At 39.4% G+C, this 20,827-nt stretch overlaps 2 protein-coding genes across 2 annotated transcripts; both read right to left on the bottom strand.

Moving 5' to 3' along the window:
• Positions 1-663: 663 nt before the first annotated feature.
• On the bottom strand, positions 664-15,946 carry grna (granulin a). Its single transcript, XM_080043400.1, has 16 exons — positions 15,820-15,946; positions 14,762-14,908; positions 13,405-13,542; positions 13,043-13,171; positions 12,602-12,683; positions 11,198-11,304; positions 9,822-9,975; positions 8,355-8,462; positions 7,526-7,623; positions 6,825-7,064; positions 6,067-6,331; positions 5,831-5,883; positions 5,510-5,659; positions 4,128-4,364; positions 2,137-2,385; positions 664-1,211 (listed from the first exon to the last, which is right to left on the bottom strand). The coding sequence occupies exons 2-16, from the start codon at positions 14,906-14,908 to the stop codon at positions 1,068-1,070; spliced, it is 2,301 nt and encodes a 766-aa protein (XP_079899526.1). The 5' UTR covers positions 15,820-15,946; the 3' UTR covers positions 664-1,067.
• A 663-nt stretch (positions 15,947-16,609) lies between these two features.
• On the bottom strand, positions 16,610-20,293 carry cd2bp2 (CD2 (cytoplasmic tail) binding protein 2). The gene is made up of 7 exons (XM_080044790.1): positions 20,264-20,293; positions 19,890-19,968; positions 19,154-19,286; positions 18,716-18,873; positions 17,824-18,427; positions 17,660-17,742; positions 16,610-16,891 (listed from the first exon to the last, which is right to left on the bottom strand). Exons 2-7 carry the CDS (start codon positions 19,962-19,964, stop codon positions 16,781-16,783), a joined length of 1,164 nt encoding a protein of 387 aa, XP_079900916.1. The 5' UTR covers positions 19,965-19,968; positions 20,264-20,293; the 3' UTR covers positions 16,610-16,780.
• Positions 20,294-20,827: the final 534 nt, after the last annotated feature.

Genomic DNA, 20,827 nt, shown 5'->3' with positions numbered 1-20,827 from the left:
TTTCTAAGTGAATACATTTGCTTTGGCACAACAGTTGATTAAGTTGACAGCAAGAAAATTTACTTTTACATGCAAAATACCTATTTTGGTGAAAAAAAACATGCTTACCACAGCACCATGAGGTCCTCTCTTTCATGGCCATGGGGAAATGAGAGGGGCTTGAAAACATATATCTCACATGACCACAAATGTTTTCCGTTGCCTAGATACAGGGGGTGGCTCACATTACCCGATGCCTCAGATTCCCCCGTTCTCCCCTACATTATGACCTCTATTTTTTATTTTTTTTGTAATTGTATAATCTGAAGTTTCCATTTTCAATTTCCACAGAGCTTTACAGTTACGGCAAAGGGATAAACCAAATAATAAAATAAAGTCCCCCAAAAAATCATACGTCAAAAAAGCGTTCAAACAGCAGAACATCAACCTAAAAAGTAAAAAAAATACTATCGAGTCACACCAGTCTTGCTTTAAGACCTTCACTCTGTTTTATGTAATAGAAACAGGCAGTATACTCCCATATAAATGACTCGACACGTTGGAATGTTGTAACATCAAATCTTGTTTATTATGGAACATTTATTTTTTGGCTAGGCCTACCTGAAGCTGCAATATAAGTATTTCTCCACATTTGCCTCATACACCATGAGGCAAACGTGGAGAAATACTTATATTGCAGCTTGTGCTTTAATTGGAAAACAATCAATGCAGAAACAAGAACAGAATCATTGTCATATTAGAATTAAAAATTATGAAAAGATAGTTTTAAATTATTCCACAAATTGTGACTGATTTTTGACAGAACAGGGCAGCGGCAGCAAAACATAGAGTAACAGATGATTGACGGAGAGTGAATCATGTTGCATGTGGAGTGTTTCAGCAGATTATGGATGGAGTAAAGTTTCAAGTAGCAAAGTGTGAGACAACATAGGCTCATAGGTCACAGAATATCATAACTCCCATTCCCCTTTTCTATCATCTTCTAAAAAACAAAACACAACAAAAACAAATGCAGCAATCAACAATTATTATTATTATTTCCCATTAGTGCAGTTAGGCAGGCTGGACTAAACTATTAGAGCTCTCTTTTTGTTGGCGAGAAAGACACGCCAGTTGTTCCAGTGGAGCGCAGCATCCTGGGTGCAGCCTCCATCGCGGGTGCAGGTGTATCCTGTGGGACAGCAGTGCTGCATGTCGCTGCAGCACTTCCCCTTTGGAGACAACAGAGGGAGGTACATTGTCATTCATTAGGTGCTTTAGTTAAAGAGATCCTATTATACTACTTTTCTGGTCTTAATTTCTTGTTAAAAACTGCTATAGAGCAACCAGACACGAATCACATCACAAAAAACTATGTAGATTTTCGGGACACTCTTCCTCTTACCCTAGCGAGCACAGCAGTCTCTCTCTACACACTGCTTTGAGCTTCTCCGCCCCTACCCCCCCTGCTGCAAACCCCACTCCGTTGTGATTGGTTAGCTTCCTTCCAGCAGCGGGAGATTTTCAGGAAGGTGGGGGCATGCAGCCGGAGCTTGCCTGAGCAGCATTACCATACATGGAAACATCCGGGAGCGTGACAGAAACTACCCGGAAATTTGAACAAGTTATTTCTCGACCGGCTGCCATAGTGTTTAGTGCTCTGCATAGCCACCCCAGACGGTCAGCAGGGAATACGTCGAAATGCATGTACGTAATTATTTGATACGCTAGTATGGTTAAACATGACTATAAATCATTATAACAACGTTTATAGGTCATAAAAGTCGAAAAGTATCATAGGTCCTCTTTAAGTTTAAAGCAGCAATATTACGGTATCCACTGTCATGGCTGTCCAATGAATATTTAGATAGTCAGCACCTGGTTAGCTTAGCATAAAGACTTGAAACAGTGGGAAACAGCTATCCTGGCGTTTTCTGGATCAAACAAACATGATATAATATACTATATATTAATTAGTGAGCTTTAGAGGTGTTCGTAGGTGGATTTATTAGCGATAATACCAGCTTCCTGTTTATCGCACAGACATAAGGGTGGCATCAATCTTCAAACCTAACTGTCAGAAAAAAGGAAAAAAAATCATTCCAAACATTTTTAAAATATCCCTTTAAATGTTGAAGTTATGATGATATATCATACATTAGGATATGGGCAGCAGCCCCATGCAGTAGTGGAAATCTTGCAGCAGGTCTCTCTGTCTCTGCAGCGGATTTGTTCATCACACTCGACCTCTGGCTCTATTTGAGTGAGCTGGGGCAAATGCTCGGGCAGGAACACCGGTGTTAGCGGGACACTTTGCAGCAGAATGATCTTCCAGCAGGCGTTGGTGGAGATGTTACAGGTGTAGCCCTTGGGACAGCAGTGCTCCTTATCGGGGCAGCACACGGCCTTCAGACACAGCGTGCAACATGGTTAGTGACAGGGTTGTTACATACTCAAACACTGACACAGCTAATGCCTGCTGACAGTGCATCTACAGTATATTTACATGCCAAAGTAGCTGCACACACACAGACGCACACAGACGCACACACGTGCACACACACACACACACACACACACACACACTGTAAAAATTTAACGGTTAGGAAAACTCAGAATTTCAAGACAACTATCTTCACAAATTTATTTGAGTTTTAAAGGGGTAGTTCAGGATTTTAGACATAGGGCCTTATTCCCAAGTTAGCCTTGGTGTTCTTTATCAGTGGAGACAGTTTTCAACACATTTAATTCAGTCCTTCTAGTTGCAGAGTGCGCTCGTGCTAAGCTAGCGCACGGCATCGGGGGGATACCTAGCCTGCTACTAAAACAGTCTTACCCACTCCACAGTACACCCGAGGCCAATCAATTATAACGCCAGACTATCGATGTAAATGTCTGTGTTGATAGAATAATTTTAGAAATAAAACCAACCTCGCATCGCATGAATTATCGCATTTTGAGGGACTACTTTCTTAGCAGCAGCGGACTTTTACTTTGCTGTGTAACCGAATCACTACAGCAGAAAGTAAACAGAGCAGCGTGGGACAGAAACTGAAACTGCACTGCCACCAGTCTACCGTCATTCTGTCCCGGTTCTCTGCTGCAGCTCCAGCGGGGGCTGTCTCTACAGACGCTCTTTCTCTTTCTGCCCTTTGAGCATCCCTCTCAATTCTTCATCAGTGTATTCCGGCTCATACAGGTACGGTTCGTTGGATACAACAAATTCCTCATAATCGTCTTCAAAAGCAGACGCATTGGTAAGTCCTCCAAACGTGGCCATATCTTGTTTATTGCATAGGCTAATACAACTCCTTTGTGCACTGTACTCTGCGTCTGTAAGACAGCAGCAGGTAAACAAACTATTATAGAGCCTGTAACCTAGGTATTAGTCCGCCGCTGCCGCAGCCTACAAGAAATAAAGTCCCTCAAAATGCAATATGCGAGGTTGGTTTTATTTCTAAAATTATTCTATCAACACAGACATTTACATCGATAGTCTGGCGTTATAATTGATTGGCCTCGGGTGTACTGTGGAGTGGGTAAGACTGTTTTAGTAGCAGGCTAGGTATCCCCCCGATGCCGTGCGTTAGCTTAGCACGAGCGCACTCTGCAACTAGAAGGACTGAATTAAATGTGTTGAAAACTGTGTCCACTGATAAAGAACACCAAGGCTAACTTGGGAATAAGGCCCTATGTCTAAAATCCTGAACTACCCCTTTAAGGCTAACTACAACTCTTAAGTTTAAGGAAAACTGCATGAATATGTTATAACACTTCAAGTTTTGAGTGTGTATATATACGTATACTTAGAATAGCAAAAAGTAAAAGTTTTGCCAAACAATTAGCTGTCATATAGATAATGTCCAGGACATGAGATACTTCACACATGATTTTGAATAGAGAATGAAAACTCTCAACTAAATTCATATGAAAAACATCCGACCCTAGCTAGTGGTTCAGTAAGTGCTAATTTTAAGTTTTGCAACCTTAATTGATGAAAGTAGTCAAACTTAACGCAATAAACTTACGAAGATAGTTGAGATAAATACTTTAATATAGTTTACTACAAAATTAAATGTGTTTTTAAAATAATTTTTAGGACAGCGATTTTAACTTCATTGTGTTGAAGTATACAGTGTAGCGCTCACATTTGGCAGCGGGCAGCAGGCCCAGTTGCCTGTGGCCAGCCGGCAGCAGGTGGTGTGTTCGGGACATTGACTTTGGTCGTCACACTGCTCAGCACTGGGATGGGCCTGGATGTTTGAGGTGGCTGGGAGCTTGGTGTACCACGGAATCTCCACTTCTCCTTTAATGCACGTAGTCTGGTCCTCGTTGCACTTGTAGTCTTGAGGACAGCAGTGGTTTCCATCATGACAGCACACCGCCTGGTGGGGTGAGGGGGGGGGGGGGGGGGGGTGAAAGTGGCAGAGTTACACTTTCACATCTTAAATCCTGTTTTCCAGTTCTTCTTTCAATTTTTTTTAAAACACTAGCACAGCATTAATAATCTGTGATCTTTTTAACATGAGAAGGAATGGCTCTAGTGATTTGGGCCTTTAGCTGAGAATAAAACATTATAAAGTCAGAAGATTACACACCAGAGTGGAGATGCCACTGCAAAGGAGGAAGTATATCACCATGCAAAGTAATGATAATACTGTCATTTGTCTCTCAAGGTTTGAGAAAGTGATAACATTCAGTTAATTGCATAAACATCCTTTACTGCGAGTTGGGTTTTTTCACACAAAAATGAGCAGAATTGTATTCAATTTGATCAATCATGATGAATATAATTCTTTTCTTGGTCTGTGACACATACAGAGGGAAATATCTGTCAATTAAGATGCTAAATGCTGCATTATATTCACCAGCTAATGTCTTTATGTGTGTCTATCCCTAACCCTAAGCAGGTCGTGAACAATTAGTGTTTTAGAGCTTTGACATACTGTATTATTATAGCAGCTTTACAGGAGTTATGAAACACAAAGGCCTTAAATGTAGAAGGTTTCAGCTTCTCCATTGTTCAGATTTGCCCTTTCTTTGGATTCCTCTTTTTTCTTCTTCTTTTTTTTACCGTTACAATGATGCAATTGTAAAATTACACATAACACTCTGGTCATCTAAAATGATTTTGTTTTGGTATTTCAAGACATTTCAAAGACTGAACAATTATTTTATAAAGTTGTAAAATACCCACCTGTGAATTAAAATTAAGCATTTATGCAGAATAAATACAGAGAGAACCTTTTATAACATACAGAAGATCCATCAGTGCATTGTGGTTTGTGAGGAGATATTCTCTGATTTTGACAAATTGATTTTGACATTCTCCAGAGTTGCTTACTCCACAATTAACACTTAACGTGTGCTTGTATGTGCTTACAACTACTTTAAAGTGTGTATTGTAAACCATTTCCTCAAAGTGTATGTACTCATTATAAATGCTATACTACTATGAGATGGTAATCGTCTTGCTATTGCAGTTTGAAAGTTACTGGAGGTAAGTGACATGAGGAAAACGTTTGTTCACCTCTGGCAGCGGGCAACAGCCCCACTTCTGAGTGGAGGACATGAAGCAGCAGGTGGTGGACTGAGGACAGGTGGTTTGGATGTCACACTGAACAAGGCTCTCTACTGCTTTATTCTCTTCTTCCTCCTCATCCTCATCCTCATCATCGTCCTTAAGATAAGATAAGATAAACTTTAATGTCCCGAACGAAATGTGATGACAACAGCAGCTGCAGACCGACAATACAAAATAGTAAAGTTTAATATGTAATAACATAACATGTATAATAACACATTATTTTAAAACAAAAATTATAAAAAAATCAAATAAAAATGTCAATACCTTGTCGTCCTCCTTATCCATCTGATTTTCGTCGTCTTTGTCATCATCATCGTCTTGAAATCAAATTTCAGATCAGGTTTCATTTATATAACCCAATATCACAAATAACCATTTGCCTCAATGGGCTTCACATTCCGTACAGAATTTTACACCCTCTGACCTGAAACCCTTAGTTAAACTGAGGAAACTCCCAGTAAAAAACCCTTTAACGGGACAAGACAATTGAGCAACCTCACCTTCCTCCTCTTCATCCTTCTCATCATCATCAGAAAAATCATCATCATCATCATCATCATCATCATCATCATCATCGTCCTCCAGTGATTCCTGTGAGCTGGTTTCCTCTGAGCTCCGGTTGGCTGTACTTGTTGTCTCGGAGATGAACGCAGGCATCTTCTGTCTCATCGGCTCGGAGCCTGATCCGCTATTACAGGTTAAGGTGGTCAGGTCACAGGTGGTGCCAGACGGGCAGCAGTGTTCATGGTCGTCACAACACGTCGCCTTAAGACCAAAAAGACAAAGAAAACGTTAACGCCACAAACATTAGGTGATGTTTGGGATGTGTGGATTTGCAAGAGGAGAGAGAATCGTCAGTCAAACTGCTGTAATTGTTCAAATGTTATATCGGTATGGTAAGGTAAATGTACGGTAAGGACTTGAAAGGCAGATTTAAGAAAGGTAAACTTTGATTTAGTACCTTTCATAAAGACAGGCTTTTCCGGTCTGCCTGCTGTAAATCGTTTTGTCTGATCTGGCAGCGATTCAATCATTCAGACCCGAGCAATGGCATTAATAATAATAACTATAAAAATAATTTAGTTTTTTCCCTGATCGTCTCGTTTTTTCTCGTTACAGGTTATTTATAATCATCAGAGTAAAACAAGGCTATTTCATGAACATTTAAAAGTTCCTCTTAGTCTCTTTAAAACTCCTCAGTTTGTGCAGGGCAGGCTGCTGTGTGTGTGTGTGTGTGTGTGTGTGTGTGTGTGTTGACCTTTTCGAGGGGACAGCAGGCCCAGCCTCCTGTTTTGTTCTTGCAGCAGGTGGAGCCATCAGGACAACCGATCGTGGTGTCACACGTGACGACCCGGGCCTGGACGTCCCGTCGCCTTGGGACGGTGGGAACCTTCTCCAGCCACTTCACGGAGCATGTGTCGTCATCGCAGGTCTGCTCAGCCAAGTTACATTTCTTACCTTTGGGGCAGCAGTGGATCAAATCCTCACAGCAAACAGCCTGGGGATGACATAATCACAGAAACGGAAACAATTACATGAATGCATTGGGAAACATGTGCTTCTGGAAACCTAGTCTAAAATAGTAAAACTCAGTATATGATATCAACGTTGGATGCCTCTGTAAGCCTTTTACAAAAATATGATTGAAAAGAAATGTTCATAAATATTATAAACTGTAGGAAACTTGCCAACAGAACTGCCGGGACTGGTTTAAAATACTTATTGAGTAATAAGAACCATTAGTGTAATAAGAAACAGAAGAGCATCTAAACAGAATATCTGTAAAGGTCATCAAACTTACATTTTTAAATTTGGTTTGATAAATATCCCTAACTCGTTTCAGATGCTTACTATCATGCAACGTACTACTCAAATGTCATAGTATGAAGGATTTTGTGGATTGGGTTCACAGGGGCTTTAACATCGGAGATAGGACTGCCTAAAAGATTGAAGCTTTACCTCTGGTAGCGGACAGCACGCAAAGCCGCCCTCTTTAGTTTTACAACATGTGGTGCCATCTGGACAGGCAGCTGTGTCATTGCAGGGGACGTCGTTACCTGGAAAAAAAAGAAGATCCATAGGAATGCTCTTCATCTTCATATCTGAAATTGGCCCTCAAGTACAGAAGAATTTTAATGGTAATATTATTATATATAACAACTATTGTAAATGTAAATTCAAGTGACCAAAATTCCCTATTTAGAATATGGGAACGGTAATGGTATGGTAATGGAAAATTAGATTAAATTTGTCATTGCTACATCTGAACAAAAGGAGATGTTTGTCTTGATGAGTGAGATAAAAGGACTGTTGTGGAAGAACCAGGCTGAAATTAACTGAGATGATTTTGCAAATTGTGCAGATTTGAAACTATGAAGCAAAGCCTTTTCTACATTTTGGTGCCAAACAACAAAAAAAGATTGAAGAATAAATGTAATCTGGATAATCGTGTCCTACTGATATGGCAACTTTAGACTATAACCACAACTGCTGCACACAGGAGGAGCTGTGCTTTATTTAAACCTCACAAACAGAACATTTCACCACAGATATTACTTAAAAGCTGTAGTGCTAGTATTATTGCACATTGATTGTTATATGTGTTATTAATATTGCACATTGTTCTTTGCACTATGTTTGTAGAGGGCTGTGAATGTGGGCCTTTTTTTAAATTTAGTTACAGAAGGAACAACACTTGTATCTTAAAATCCATCTGTGAGGCTCCTCCGATTTATTTTTAGGCGCACGCATGTTCTTCATAGTTTGATGCATGAAAACAACAGCTCACCTGCAGCTGCCACAGTAACTTCCCCCTCTGAAGGAGAAACTGTGGTCACTTCAGGGGATTTTTCATCATTGCCGTCGTCAACCGTCTTTGAAGTCACCTGCACACCCTCTGTACAGTGGAAACACACACAAGATAAGGTTGCGTGGACAGACAGACAGACAGACACACACACACACACACACACACACACACACACACACACACACACACACACAGCTATACTTGTGAGGACACTCTTAAAGCGACTCTTACCTTTGTTGCATTTTTACACTTTTTTTGGATTAGGTTAAAATGGTATTAATAAGGTAATTACACTCTAAAATATAAGACAGACCCACCAGGAGTAAAAACAAACAATGATTTCAATCTCATAATATTATGAAAAATATATATAAAATTCAACCAATCAAATCGTTCGGACCGAACGATTTGATTGGCCGACAGACCTGTCTGTTTGCGGTCTGCTTCTGTATTGCGCATTCTCAACTAGAGGGTTTGTTTTGATTCCACGGCAGACAGTAGCGAGTAGCGACCATTGTAGAAAAGGCCCCAACGTTCATAAGTTACAGTGTTGTTATTTCTTACAGTGTGTTAAAATGTGTTTTGTTCAGTGTGGATAGCAGTCAGTTAGGGCCGTGACGTCAGTCGGACAGAGAGCCTGTTTAGTTTCCGTTCTCTTCTCCCTCGTATGTGTGAGCGTTGCCGCAGTAAGCGATCATTCCACATGGAAATGTGTTTATCTGAGTTTAAATGTGAATCACCCGTGTGTGAGTATGTACATGCAGTCCCGATCGCTGTTATAATATAGTTTGCATGCGATTCGCGGGTCGCAACAGCTGTTGTAACGTCTCCTCACGAGCGGAGTTTAAACCTTTGTTCTTTTCCCGCGATCTATAAGCGACTGTGCCTGTGAAAGAAGGAAAATAAAGAGCGGATAAAACCCTACTCCTCCTCTCCTAGTCTCATGCTTATAGTCTGACGCCTTTGGCCATAAGTGGTGTTCTGGCCGACAACTCTGAAGTGAAACCAGTGATACAAGCATGGAATGAAGGTGTGGGGCATTGGAGGGAGGCGGGATGGTATGATAGTGCTGTAATTCTCAATTGCAGGATCGGTAAGAGTCCCTTTAATGACATAATGCATTCCTAAGCCTAACCATCATAACTAACTTGCCTAACCCCCAACCTTACACTATCCCTAACCTAAACCTGAACTTAATTAATGTCTTCACTGTAAAATCTATTCATAACCCTCAAACAGATCATTTAAATGCCTGTCCAAGAGAGGACCTGCTATAATGTCCTCGCTTTACAAAAATGTCCTCACTCCTAAGGTCTTAAACTCAAATCGGTACTCACAGAAATAGTTGTAAACACACACAAACAACACACACACACACACACGGTCAGATTAAGACAATGATTAATCAGAATGAGGAAGTAAAACTACAGCTAATACAAACTTGACCTTTCTGGTTCTCCCACTCTGCTCTCATCCTGGCTGGGAGTTTGGCCCACATAGGCATTTCTTTTTTGTTGGTGGAGGAAATACATTTGGAGTGTTCAACATCGCATGTGCTCCCTTCAGGACAGCAGTGTATCTTATCATCACAGCATACGGCCTGTGTAGACATTAAAACGTGGAATACAACCTTGGATAAGACTCCATATAGTCACGATAGCCGGACATCAAGGCAGGACATGCAAATTGATCATTTGACTTTTTTTCCTCATTCATAATCTCACTCATGTTACAAAGTAAAATTTACATTTAAAGACTGGGTCACCTTGTGTTAAGGCAAGGCAAGGCAAGTTTATTTATATAGCACAATTCAAACACAAGGCCACTCAAAGTGCTTTACAGGGGCAAGATTAAAATACATAAAACACATTAGAAGACATTTAAAAGCGAATGAAAAGAAGTAAAACATTTAAATTAAATAAAAAGTACAGGTTAAAATGGAAACAGAAAAGTCTTCAGACTCCATTTAAAAGAACTGAGGGTTGCAGCAGACCTCAAGTTTTCTGGGAGTTTGTTCCAGATATTTGGTGCATAAAAACTAAAAGCTGCTTCTCCTCGTTTAGTCCTAACTCTTGGGACTGTAAGTAAACCTGTCCCAGACGACCTAAGGGCTCTGGACGGTTCATAACGTATCAGCAGATCAGTAATGTATTTTGGCGCTAAACCATTTAGTGCTTTATAAACCAACATCAGTATTTTGAAATCAATTCTTTGAGTGACAGGAAGCCAGTGTAAAGACCTCAGAACTGGGGTAATGTGATCCACTTTTTTGGTCCCATTGAGGACTCGAGCAGCAGCGTTCTGAATTAGCTGAAGCTGTCTGATAGATTTTTTTGGAAGGCCTGCAAGGACACTGTTACAGTAGTCAAGTCTACTAAAGATAAATGCATGGACAAGTTTTTCTAAATCTTGCTGAGATTTCTAAGCCGTTTCAGTAAGTCATACGCTCATTGACACACCTCAATGAAATGGAATGCTAGATGCTTGTTACCATCTTTGTCCCTTTGAAGATCAGTGTCAAGAAACTTGTACATGAATGCCACTACATAAATAACAGTAGCAATTACATGACATACAAACAGTAATCCCATAAACTGAACTCACTGACAAAGACTCAACAAAAGACAATGAAGCTCAAGACAAATTAGAACTGGGGCTGACTGTAGGGAAACGAGTGCTAAAGTGCAAAAATATTGCACATTGATTGGTATAAGGTGTTAATAAAATTGCACATTGCTCTTTGCATACTATTTGTAGAGGGCTGTGAATGTTTGCCTGTGTGTGTGTGTGTGTGTGTAATGAGAAAATCAGCCGATTTGTACCTTGGCCATGGGACAGCATCCCCACTTTCCCTCTGGAGTTTCACAGCAGGTGGTTTCATCTGGACACTCTGAAACTCCGTCACTGCACAGAACTGTCGCCACAACCTCTGCAACAACACAATAAAACATCATGTTAGAAAAAACGTGCCTATGATGAAGATTCTTAGGAGAGTAAGGCAATATAACTTCCAGCAACATGCCAATTTCTTGTGCTAAACTAGACAAAACAATAATAAAACAGGAGAGTTTAAAAAAAACAGCGCAAGAAATGAATAAACAGACAGTTACAACCTGGAAGTGTTAAGCATTGATTTTTATAAAGAGAGTTGGATCAGATAGTTGTTTAAGATATTTGATGCACAGAAACTGAATACTGTCTCTGTAGATTTAGTTTGGACTTTTGGGAACTGGAAGCAGTGACTGAATTATTCTTATTTGGGTCCAAAAACAATCAATTCAGTTTTATGGGAACTTTGATTAACTGAAGACGTCCAATCATTATTTGTTCGACTCACTTACTCACTGTGTTTGTATGGTGATTATATAGATATATGTGTTGTCCACATGATTACAATAAGATTTTTAATTTTTTTCATAATCTGCACCATTGGGAGCATGTACTGTATAGGTTGAATTGAAGATGCCTGAGACTTGAGCCTTGGGGAACTCTGCGTCCTTTTCATTCCCTCTGATTTGTAATCACCCATTAACACAAGAGGCCCGTAACAAATCAGCCACAAACATGCACAAAATAACGATCGCCAGGTAACGCACCGGCCTATTTCTCCTCCAATCCGGTAAGAAAAGAATGAACACCTTATTGTCTGTTGAGTCAGAGGAATAAAGTACCTCAAACCCAAAGAAAAGGTGTGATTAATTTGGGCGCGTCTAGCAGCGCATGGCCTGGGAACCAATTAACCACACCTTTTCTTTGGGTTTGAGGTTGTTTATTCCTCTGACTCAACAGACAATAAGGCATTCTTTTCTTACCGGATTGGAGGAGAAATAGGCCGGTGCGTTACCTGGCGATCGTTATTTTGTGCATGTTTGTGGCTGATTTGTTGCGTGGCTGTTTAGTTGCGTGGCTTTTTAGTTGCGGTCTGAAAACAGTGTGACTGCATACCTGGGAACCCAGTTCCCCGACTGGGCACAGCTGAAATAGATTAGAAGCCTCGCCCTGCCAATTGTGGGGCAGCGTTTGCTTTACGCACCGTCCTATCCCTCCAACCAAATGTTATTAATCATAAATCATTTAAATAATCAACAAACAACTCAATTCATAAACAAATGCAAAATATACAATAAATCTTGAAATCAATAATTTGGCTTCAACACAAGTCTCAAACAGAAGTCCAGACTGTACAATTATACAGTATGTTGCGGCAGTAAAAAGAAGAGCATCACCTTTTTTGATGCAGGAGCGGCTATCTGCGCTGCACTGGTGGCCCTCAGAACAGCAGTGTTTTCCATCAGCGCAGGGCACTCCCTGTCCGTGGTAAACAATATTCACTCAACAACATTACACTTAACAAAGGCATTCCACGATGAAATCATTTTTACTCTAAAAATAATATTGATGTCATGAAACAATAGCTCAATCGAAACTGGTTAACTCCTTTAACAGGTGTTGGACATCTAGGTGCCACATATTTTCAGCCTTCATTGTTATGTTCAGAGATGCGGCGTCTATCGTAAATGTCCTCAGAACTGCCAAAATCATTGTTTGGAATAACATAAATAAAAAATGTAAATACCACCAGTTTAAACGTATGAATGGTTTGGCAGTGGTCATTTGTAAATGCTCCAAGTTGCATGGTTTATCTGTGTTGGACAAGGTTTGATTACCTGAGCTAGGGGACAGCAGCCAAACTTGGTCAAAGCCTTCAGACAGGAGAACTCAGGTGGGCAACGGGACTGATCGGGGCAGATGTTGTCGTCATCCTCCAGCATGTTACTCTTTATCATCCTAAAGGACTGAAGGGACGGGGTGGGGAACACGTATTAGACCAATCCACTCGCCTTAAAGATATAGTGCGTAACTTTTTCATATAAACGAATGACCGACACTGGCGCAGGAGCTCAGAAACATCCCAAGAAGAGCCCAATAGATTTTTGTTTGTTTATTACCCAAAATTCCTCACGGTGGCAACATAAGTTAAACACATTACAATACAATACACCCAATTCTTACTCAGGGTTATTCTTACTTTAGAGACTCTGGGTTGATCAGCAGAAGCTCTTTCCGCCCAGGGAACTGACACAGTGGCGTTCACACAGCTAGACGTGGCCGTATCGCAGGTTGTTCCCGTGGGACAGCAGTGTACGTGATCCTCACAGCACTCAGCCTGCAAAGACGACAGTAGTAGAAATGTTTTGACTACCAAAGTTTTTAAAACTGTTATCACGACAGCTAAATGAGGCCTAAGCCTTTATCTGGACCATAAAGAATTCAAACAGCACCAAGAATGAATAGTAGCACTGTGCAGCCTGTTTTACTACAAGGGAAGAGAGTTATCTCCTTTTCTACATTTAACTGTGATGCACAAAGGGACTAAGTATTCCAGTTAAGGTCCTTAGCTATGACTTTGTGCTGGAGTTTATCTGGTTAGAAAGTAAAGTTAATTGTGAGAGAGCAGTAACTGCAGCTGATAAAGGGGGATTTATATTTTTCAGGCTGACTGAGTAAACTCACTACAGCTGGATGCATTGCAAATCCTTCATGTGACGTCTTTCTGGACTAACTATTGACATAGACCTTATTTCTGTCTGTATGTTGAATAACTACATTTAAATGAATAAAATACATTAAATAAGTTATTTGAAATTAGCTTTACTGCACAAGCTGGTGGCTGTGGTGCTTTAAGTTGCTGTGTATTTGATAGTGTGGAGTTGGTGTTTAGCTTTTAGTTGTTTTGACTGCACTGGTTTCTTGTAAATGAATTCGATTTGAAAAAATATGACTTTTTAACCAAATTAATTTTTGGCTCTGCAGGGCATCGTCCACAAATCCTCTTCAGTAAAAGTGAAATGTTGTTTAACTAATTAGTCATTCAAACTTCTTCAACTACATCAGATACTGAAACAGGTTAGTAATTTTTTTTTCACATTTCTTGTGCACCCAAGCCTTGTTTGAAAACTCTTACCATTTGAATTGTTATCTACCGATTAACTTTTTATATAAATTGATGCGTACCATATGTTTTATTTTCTGTTACTAAAAAAATTAACTTTTCTTACATAGTCTTAGACTAATTTATGTGTTGGAACAAGCAGGAGCAGAAGAAACCTGTTTTTGTAGAGTGTGGTGTTCTTTCTGTAACTGACACTACTGTATCTGTATTGTAAGCACTGTGAGATTTCGATGTATCTCAAAGTGTTCTTTATAGATAAAATCCATTACTGAAACATAGAGGGAATAAGGATTTAACGTGGCCAACAATTTGGTGCATTGACAATGACACCATGACTGTTCTCCTAAAAGATGCAAGATGACAAATTCCTAAAAGTCAGTTAGGTCAGGAAGTAGAAGTGAATGTAGAAGCAATATAGTAAAACCATGGCTACCTCATCAAACGGACAGCATTCATAGCCGGTGACCGGGTCTTTGCAGCAGGTTTGACCATTTTCACATCTTCCTCCATCGGGACACTCCATCGGGTCTGCTCCAACCAGAGACAGGAGAGCCGCACAGATCAGAACCCACCTCTGCATCTGCACACAGGGAGATAAATACACACATACAGAAAAAAGGAAGTGAATAGGGTGCATGTGGAAACCTCCTTCTGCGCTTTACATTTAAACCTGTAGAGACTTTGGTTCAGAAAATGTCGCTGAAAGTTTAATACATGTCCATGAAGCAGTTTTTCTTCTCAAGATTCAATATGTTTATTAGTCAAATGCACAACAATGACAGCAGCAGTTTCAGTGGCAATGAAATTCTTGAACATCAGGCTCCTCTCAACAATGCAATAAAGAGCAGAAAGAAAAAACACAAGGGAAGAGAGCAACACCTGAGACACAAATAAACACAAAAGTAGTGCAAAGACACAGTGCAGATAAAGGTGTAGCAAAATGCAGAAAAATCTAATAAAATTAATTGACGACGAAATAGAATATTGTACGTTGAAATAATACAAATAACTGTAGTGAAATAAGATACTGTACATGTAATATAATAATGTAAAATATGATAGAAATATGTATGAGATATGTACAGATGTAGCCTAAATCTTCTCATTCTGTTCATGTAGACACCGAGTAATGTCTTTTATGACACTTCCTCTACTCTAAACGTTTGTCCCTGCATGCTTCCTTTTTTTGTGCAATGAAAAGGCAAGTCAAACACAATAGAAATGTGTTTAAATAAATACTCAACTTTTAGTTTTGTTTAGTTTGAACATCAAAATATGAAAGGCTTATGGAGAGGCTTTGCCAGTCTGAACAAACTGTGGACTGGTTACAACCGGGTTTATTGTTTTCAAAGCATAACAATTTAAAAATGAAAGTAAATGTCTACTGTAAATCCGTGTGGATCTCTGTTACTGTAACAATTCATGCTCCTAAGCAGGCAGTTGTAAGTTTGCGCACGACTGAAAAAATACATTTTAACATGTTGCTCTTACCTTGGTTTAGGATAGGATAGTCTGTTGTGAGGAGTCAGGTGTTTCAGGAGTGTCTCACCACTGAATAACACAAATGACAGACCTATATTGCATTTTATTAAACACGCCCTCGGGAGATAGAGTGAAAGAGATAGAGGTAGGAGTTCCCCTAACTACCTTGCAACGCCTGTCCTGGCCTCTTGCATCAAGTCGTGGCGTATTTAATTAAATTGAACTAATACAATTAGATGACAATACAGTGTAATCTGCTTAACCGTATATTAGCCTACACTGAATATGTTGCGGTTTAACTGCCCGTGCTGGCCGGACAAACTTGTTTACGTGCAAACAGCTGCAGCACACCGCGTGTCGCGTCCAGCAAGCGCCGCCAGAGGGTCTGCTTTTCACAGATCTCCACAAAGTGCGCAGTTGACCCATGAGTTGACCTCTCAATTCAATTCCAATTGGCATGAATGTAAAAAAAAAAAAAATGTGAATATAAATTATAATGTATGATGTCTATAACTGAACACTTATTTCTTCACAGCAAAAGTGCCATTAAATATAAGTTTGCTATCTGAATTGGCAAGCCTGAATATTATCTAAATATTAACTATGAAATTCAGAATACTCAAAAAAAAAAAAAAAGTCTAATATTTGTTTATCTTAAGATGCTGGGCAAATTAATGGTAAGTGTAATCAATCTATTTCACTAAAATATCAGAACTAATAAGTCATCAGTTAAACCTCATAATGAAACCTAAATGTGATTTGGTTCTCAGAAAAACAAAAAAAAAGACTTATAGCAAAACCACATACACAAGTCATTTATTTAAAAGCAATGTACAGAAAACAAAGCCCTTTTAAAATCTTAGATCTTATGACAGCCCTGGAGAAAATGACTGAAGGAAACTCGAGGGCAAATTACATGAATAATGACATTGATCGAAATGATAGTGATTAATTTGATGCTGGACATGGATCATGTGTAAAGCTCAAAGTCTAATCTCTTGGAGTTGTAGAACTGTGATCCCTCCTCGTCCTTCTTCCTGCAGTAGACACCGGTGCTGAAGTAGCCTTCATCCACCCAACCCTGAAGAAAACAACAGTAAGAAGAGTATTATTAACCTACCTGCCCAGATTGAGGTTTAAGATGGAACCAGCACCCAATAATTTAGTAAACATGACAGGTCTTACTAATTTGCAGACATTTATTTGCAAACTTTTTTCTTTTTTAAATTTGCACCTTAATGCGAGTCCTTTGCAAAAAATATTAACAGCAATTTTTTGATTACTACAATTTATTTTGTTTGTCATTCATGTTTAAAGGCAAGGTCAATACTACATATTATATCCACTTAACAAATTCTGTTTTGTCAATAGTCACACTTTTTGGTAAATTTGCAAAAATGTTGAGAGTGCTGTTGTTTGACAACATTGTCAATCATGCAATTTGTTGGTTTGGTAATCGGTCATCACAGCAATAACACAAATGTATTGAACAAATGAACTGGCCTTTGAAAAGTTGATGGCTGTTTTGGGAAATACATCCATACATGGTCCTATTGGCCGATTAATATTACTTTTGTCATCCCATGACCAACACTGCTACCACCAGCAGCCATCATCCTGATGCTGCAGAAAATCAGTCACTTCCAATTGTGTTTATTTTTAACACTTGTTTCCAAAACTATGAGGTTGAAATAAATGCAATTACTTGACGATGGGCTGATGTTGTGATATAATTTGTTTACATTACAATCATTTAGCTGATGCTTTCATTTAAACTAATTTACAATGAGTGCATTCGACTATGGTTTTTACTCCCTCGCCCAAACTCAAAAGAAGTTCAAGTAAATACCTGCATCTGTTGACTGGTGAATGGGCCGTAGACTTCTGAATCCTCATTGTCCCATTTGTACTCCCACATCACCTCGTCAGTCCCTGAGAAGACAAAACTAGATTAAACAAAACAGGATATTTTGCGACACTTACCCGAAATGTACGCAAGTAGCACTGAGTAACCTATTTTGTCTTCATCCTCATCTTTATCCTCCGATTTGTTTCCTTGCTTCTCGTCAAACTTATCTCCGAACATATCCAGTTCATTGCTTTCTTCGTCGTCGTCGTCACCAGGGATCCGATCGACAGCTGGCTTCTTGCTTTTCATTTTCTTCATCAAATAGCCCAGTTTTTCATATGTTTGCTGATAGATCTCAAACATCCCAGATCCGACCAATCTGTCAGCGAGTGCTGTGAGTCTGTCCAGCTTCTCCGTGTCCCTCTTGTTCTCCTCCGTGGGCTCACTCTCCTCCCTTAGCTTGCCCTTCTTCCGTCTACCAAGACCAAGACCTCCTAGGCGACGCAGAGCCGTGGCAACAGTCTCCCCTGGTAACAAGAGTTCCACCACAGCTTCAGTGAGCTGGTGCTGTGTGTAGGAAGCCAGTGGATCCTCCGCTGGCTCCATCTCCTCCTCCTCCTCTTCTTGTTCTTCTTTGTCGTTTTCTTTGGCCTGTTGCTCTTCTCTCTTCTTCTCATCCTCTGCCTCGTCCTCATCACCAACTCTGCGCTTCCGTTTGGCTCCAAGACCTTTTTTCTTTTGTTTGAAGGGTTGTTCTTTCACTCTCACCTAGTAGAAGCAAATTTTAAATCTTATATACAGTATATTGATCTAATTTCTAGTCAAAATATCTTGTGACACTCAATATAAGACACAATTCCCTAAAGAAACATTTCAGGGAAATATAGGGACTTAAGCTTAAATTGAAAATGAATGACACTAAAAGTATTCCTATTACTAGTAACAAATGCTCAATATGAGTATTATTTAGCTAAGGGGCATTTTTTCCAGTATATTACTGCAAATTGCTTGAAAGGTTTCAACCATGAAAGAAGAGTGTGCCTAAAATGCAATTACCCAATCAATGTTGTCAAGCCAGTTGTCTCTGATCTCTTCTTCCTTTTTGACGAAGTAGTTTCCCTCAGAGTCAAAGTATCCTTCTTCCATCTCCTCGTCCAGGTTGAAAGGTGTAATAGAAACGCCCTCGTCATAGTCGATTGTTGCTGTCTCTTGACCTGAAATCATAGTGACCATGATACTGGTTACATTACAACTGACACTCTGTTTAGGAAAAACACTATCTTGTTAGACTTGTAATTATTGTTTGTTGCAGAAATGGACGAAAGTGTCAAATAATTTAGCTCTGGCTTGTCAAAAGCTTGCTTCTTTAAGACTTAATATAAATTCTCACTATGAGGAAGGAAACTGTATATTTTGACTTGTGAAGCATGACCACCTTTCTTCCATACAGTATATGTATTCCTATGTACAGTTCAAATAATAAACAAAACATACCCTCCACATCATCACTGGCCAGAACGTCATATTTGTTGCTGCTGCTCTTTTCTTCCCCTTCATCCTCTTCGTCACTATCAAGGGAATGTTTTCCCTTAAACCTGGATCCTGGTCCTGCCGCAGCCTCACAAACCTGGATCAACAGCAAAAGAAAGACATTATTTTTAAAACATAATTTAATATTTAAACAAAATCAGGCACAAGCATCCATTCTCTTGCTAGATTTAGTGTGCTTTGTCCTTATCGTGACTACATTGTCCATGTGTTCATTTAAATAGAGATGCAGTCCTACAGCTATTCTTGCACTTTTTAGTGTTATGAGAATGTTGCAAAGAAAAGTCCCCATAAATGACAAGCAAGAAAGGATCGTGCAGTTGTCAACAGCATGCAACACCATTCTTGCTATTCTTGCTTATGGTTGGATTATTATATTTCTGGTGTTTAAATAAAAATACTTCAGCTTTTAACTTTATATATTGTCTTATGATAAAAGGAATATAGGATTTTTACTAGGTGTATGCTATGATGACACAATTGCAAACAAAGTAAATAGACATTGGTGTAGCTACTAGTATTGGGTGTTCGTTGTTATTGGGTTATGACTGCAAACGTCAGGTGATCATCATTCTACTGGGGTAATATCAGGTTTCATGTGAATTAAATCCTTTGTGACCATTTCATTGTCAGAGTGTATGGTTGGTTATCTATGGCAGTGATGTGAACGTGACAGTGCTACCTTTTTGTTTGGGAGTTCTTCTTCCAACTCTAACTCTCCGTCCCCGTCCTCAAATGTTACTTTCCTCTTCGGCATGGTGCTATAAAAGGCAAAGACAGTGACCCTCTTTGTTCCTCAGAAGCAGCTGTAACTTTATTGAGCAGATTTTAAAACTCTAACAGAGGAAAATGGCCACAAATCAAGTTAGCTTTGTTGCTACAATGTTAGCCAACAACAGATATCGCACGCGCAGTAAAGCATTTAACCAAATCCAAGCTCTTGCTAGAGGTAGCATTTGATGAAATATAGAAAGAGACAGTTTATGAACCATTTGGTGTGAAAATGTACTTATTTAATTTAATAAAAAGTGATTAAGCGGGGAAATGTGGACAAACCTGATTCGAACGGCGTACGTTCGTTTCTTCTTCGCTTCAATAATGTCTATGGTGGTTTGTAAACAACGAGAAGGTGCATTACCGCCCTCACCTGGTGAGGAGAATACATCCGATTTTATATGGTAATAATATTGAACTGCTGTATTAAAATGGCCTACTATCTTTTACTATCCTACTATGATAAAATACTATAATAAGAGAACATCTATGGATATGTCCCTTTTTTAGTAAGTTTGTAAAATCTTTCCAAGAATTTCCAATACTCAAATCCATTTGACATTTAAGCAAACATGTGGATTGTACAGTTAGTTTTATTAAATATAGCAGTTACACACACACACACACACACACACACACACACACACACACACACACACACACACACACACACACACACACACACACACACACACACACACACACACACACACACACACACACACACACACACACTCAGTTCATGATTTGACTCTCTTTTTGATTGGGTATAGTGTTAAATGTTCCTGTACCATATCTTGAATGTGATGCCTTACCAAAGTTCATGTCTGAAATGCAGTATTTTTT

This window comes from Ammodytes marinus, assembly GCF_949987685.1.
Source record: "Ammodytes marinus genome assembly, chromosome: 16".
Classification (NCBI taxonomy): domain Eukaryota; kingdom Metazoa; phylum Chordata; class Actinopteri; order Uranoscopiformes; family Ammodytidae; genus Ammodytes; species Ammodytes marinus.
Note: the sequence above shows the minus strand (reverse complement) of the source record. Positions and strands in the feature narration are given on the sequence as shown.

Excerpts from the sequence above, each read along its gene's own strand:
- grna (XM_080043400.1), bottom strand. The coding sequence starts at position 14,908 with ATGCAGAGGTGGGTTCTGATCTGTGCGGCTCTCCTGTCTCTGGTTGGA. Across the intron at positions 11,305-12,601 it reads CCGCTCCTGCATCAAAAAAG|AGGTTGTGGCGACAGTTCTG; the intron begins GTGATGCTCTTC and ends GTGTTGTTGCAG. Across the intron at positions 6,332-6,824 it reads CCTGCTGTCCCCTCGAAAAG|GCGACGTGTTGTGACGACCA; the intron begins GTCAACACACAC and ends TTTGGTCTTAAG.
- cd2bp2 (XM_080044790.1), bottom strand. The coding sequence starts at position 19,964 with ATGCCGAAGAGGAAAGTAACATTTGAGGACGGGGACGGAGAGTTAGAG. Across the intron at positions 19,287-19,889 it reads AAGAACTCCCAAACAAAAAG|GTTTGTGAGGCTGCGGCAGG; the intron begins GTAGCACTGTCA and ends CTGTTGATCCAG. Across the intron at positions 17,743-17,823 it reads TGAGGATGAAGACAAAATAG|GGACTGACGAGGTGATGTGG; the intron begins GTTACTCAGTGC and ends TTGTCTTCTCAG.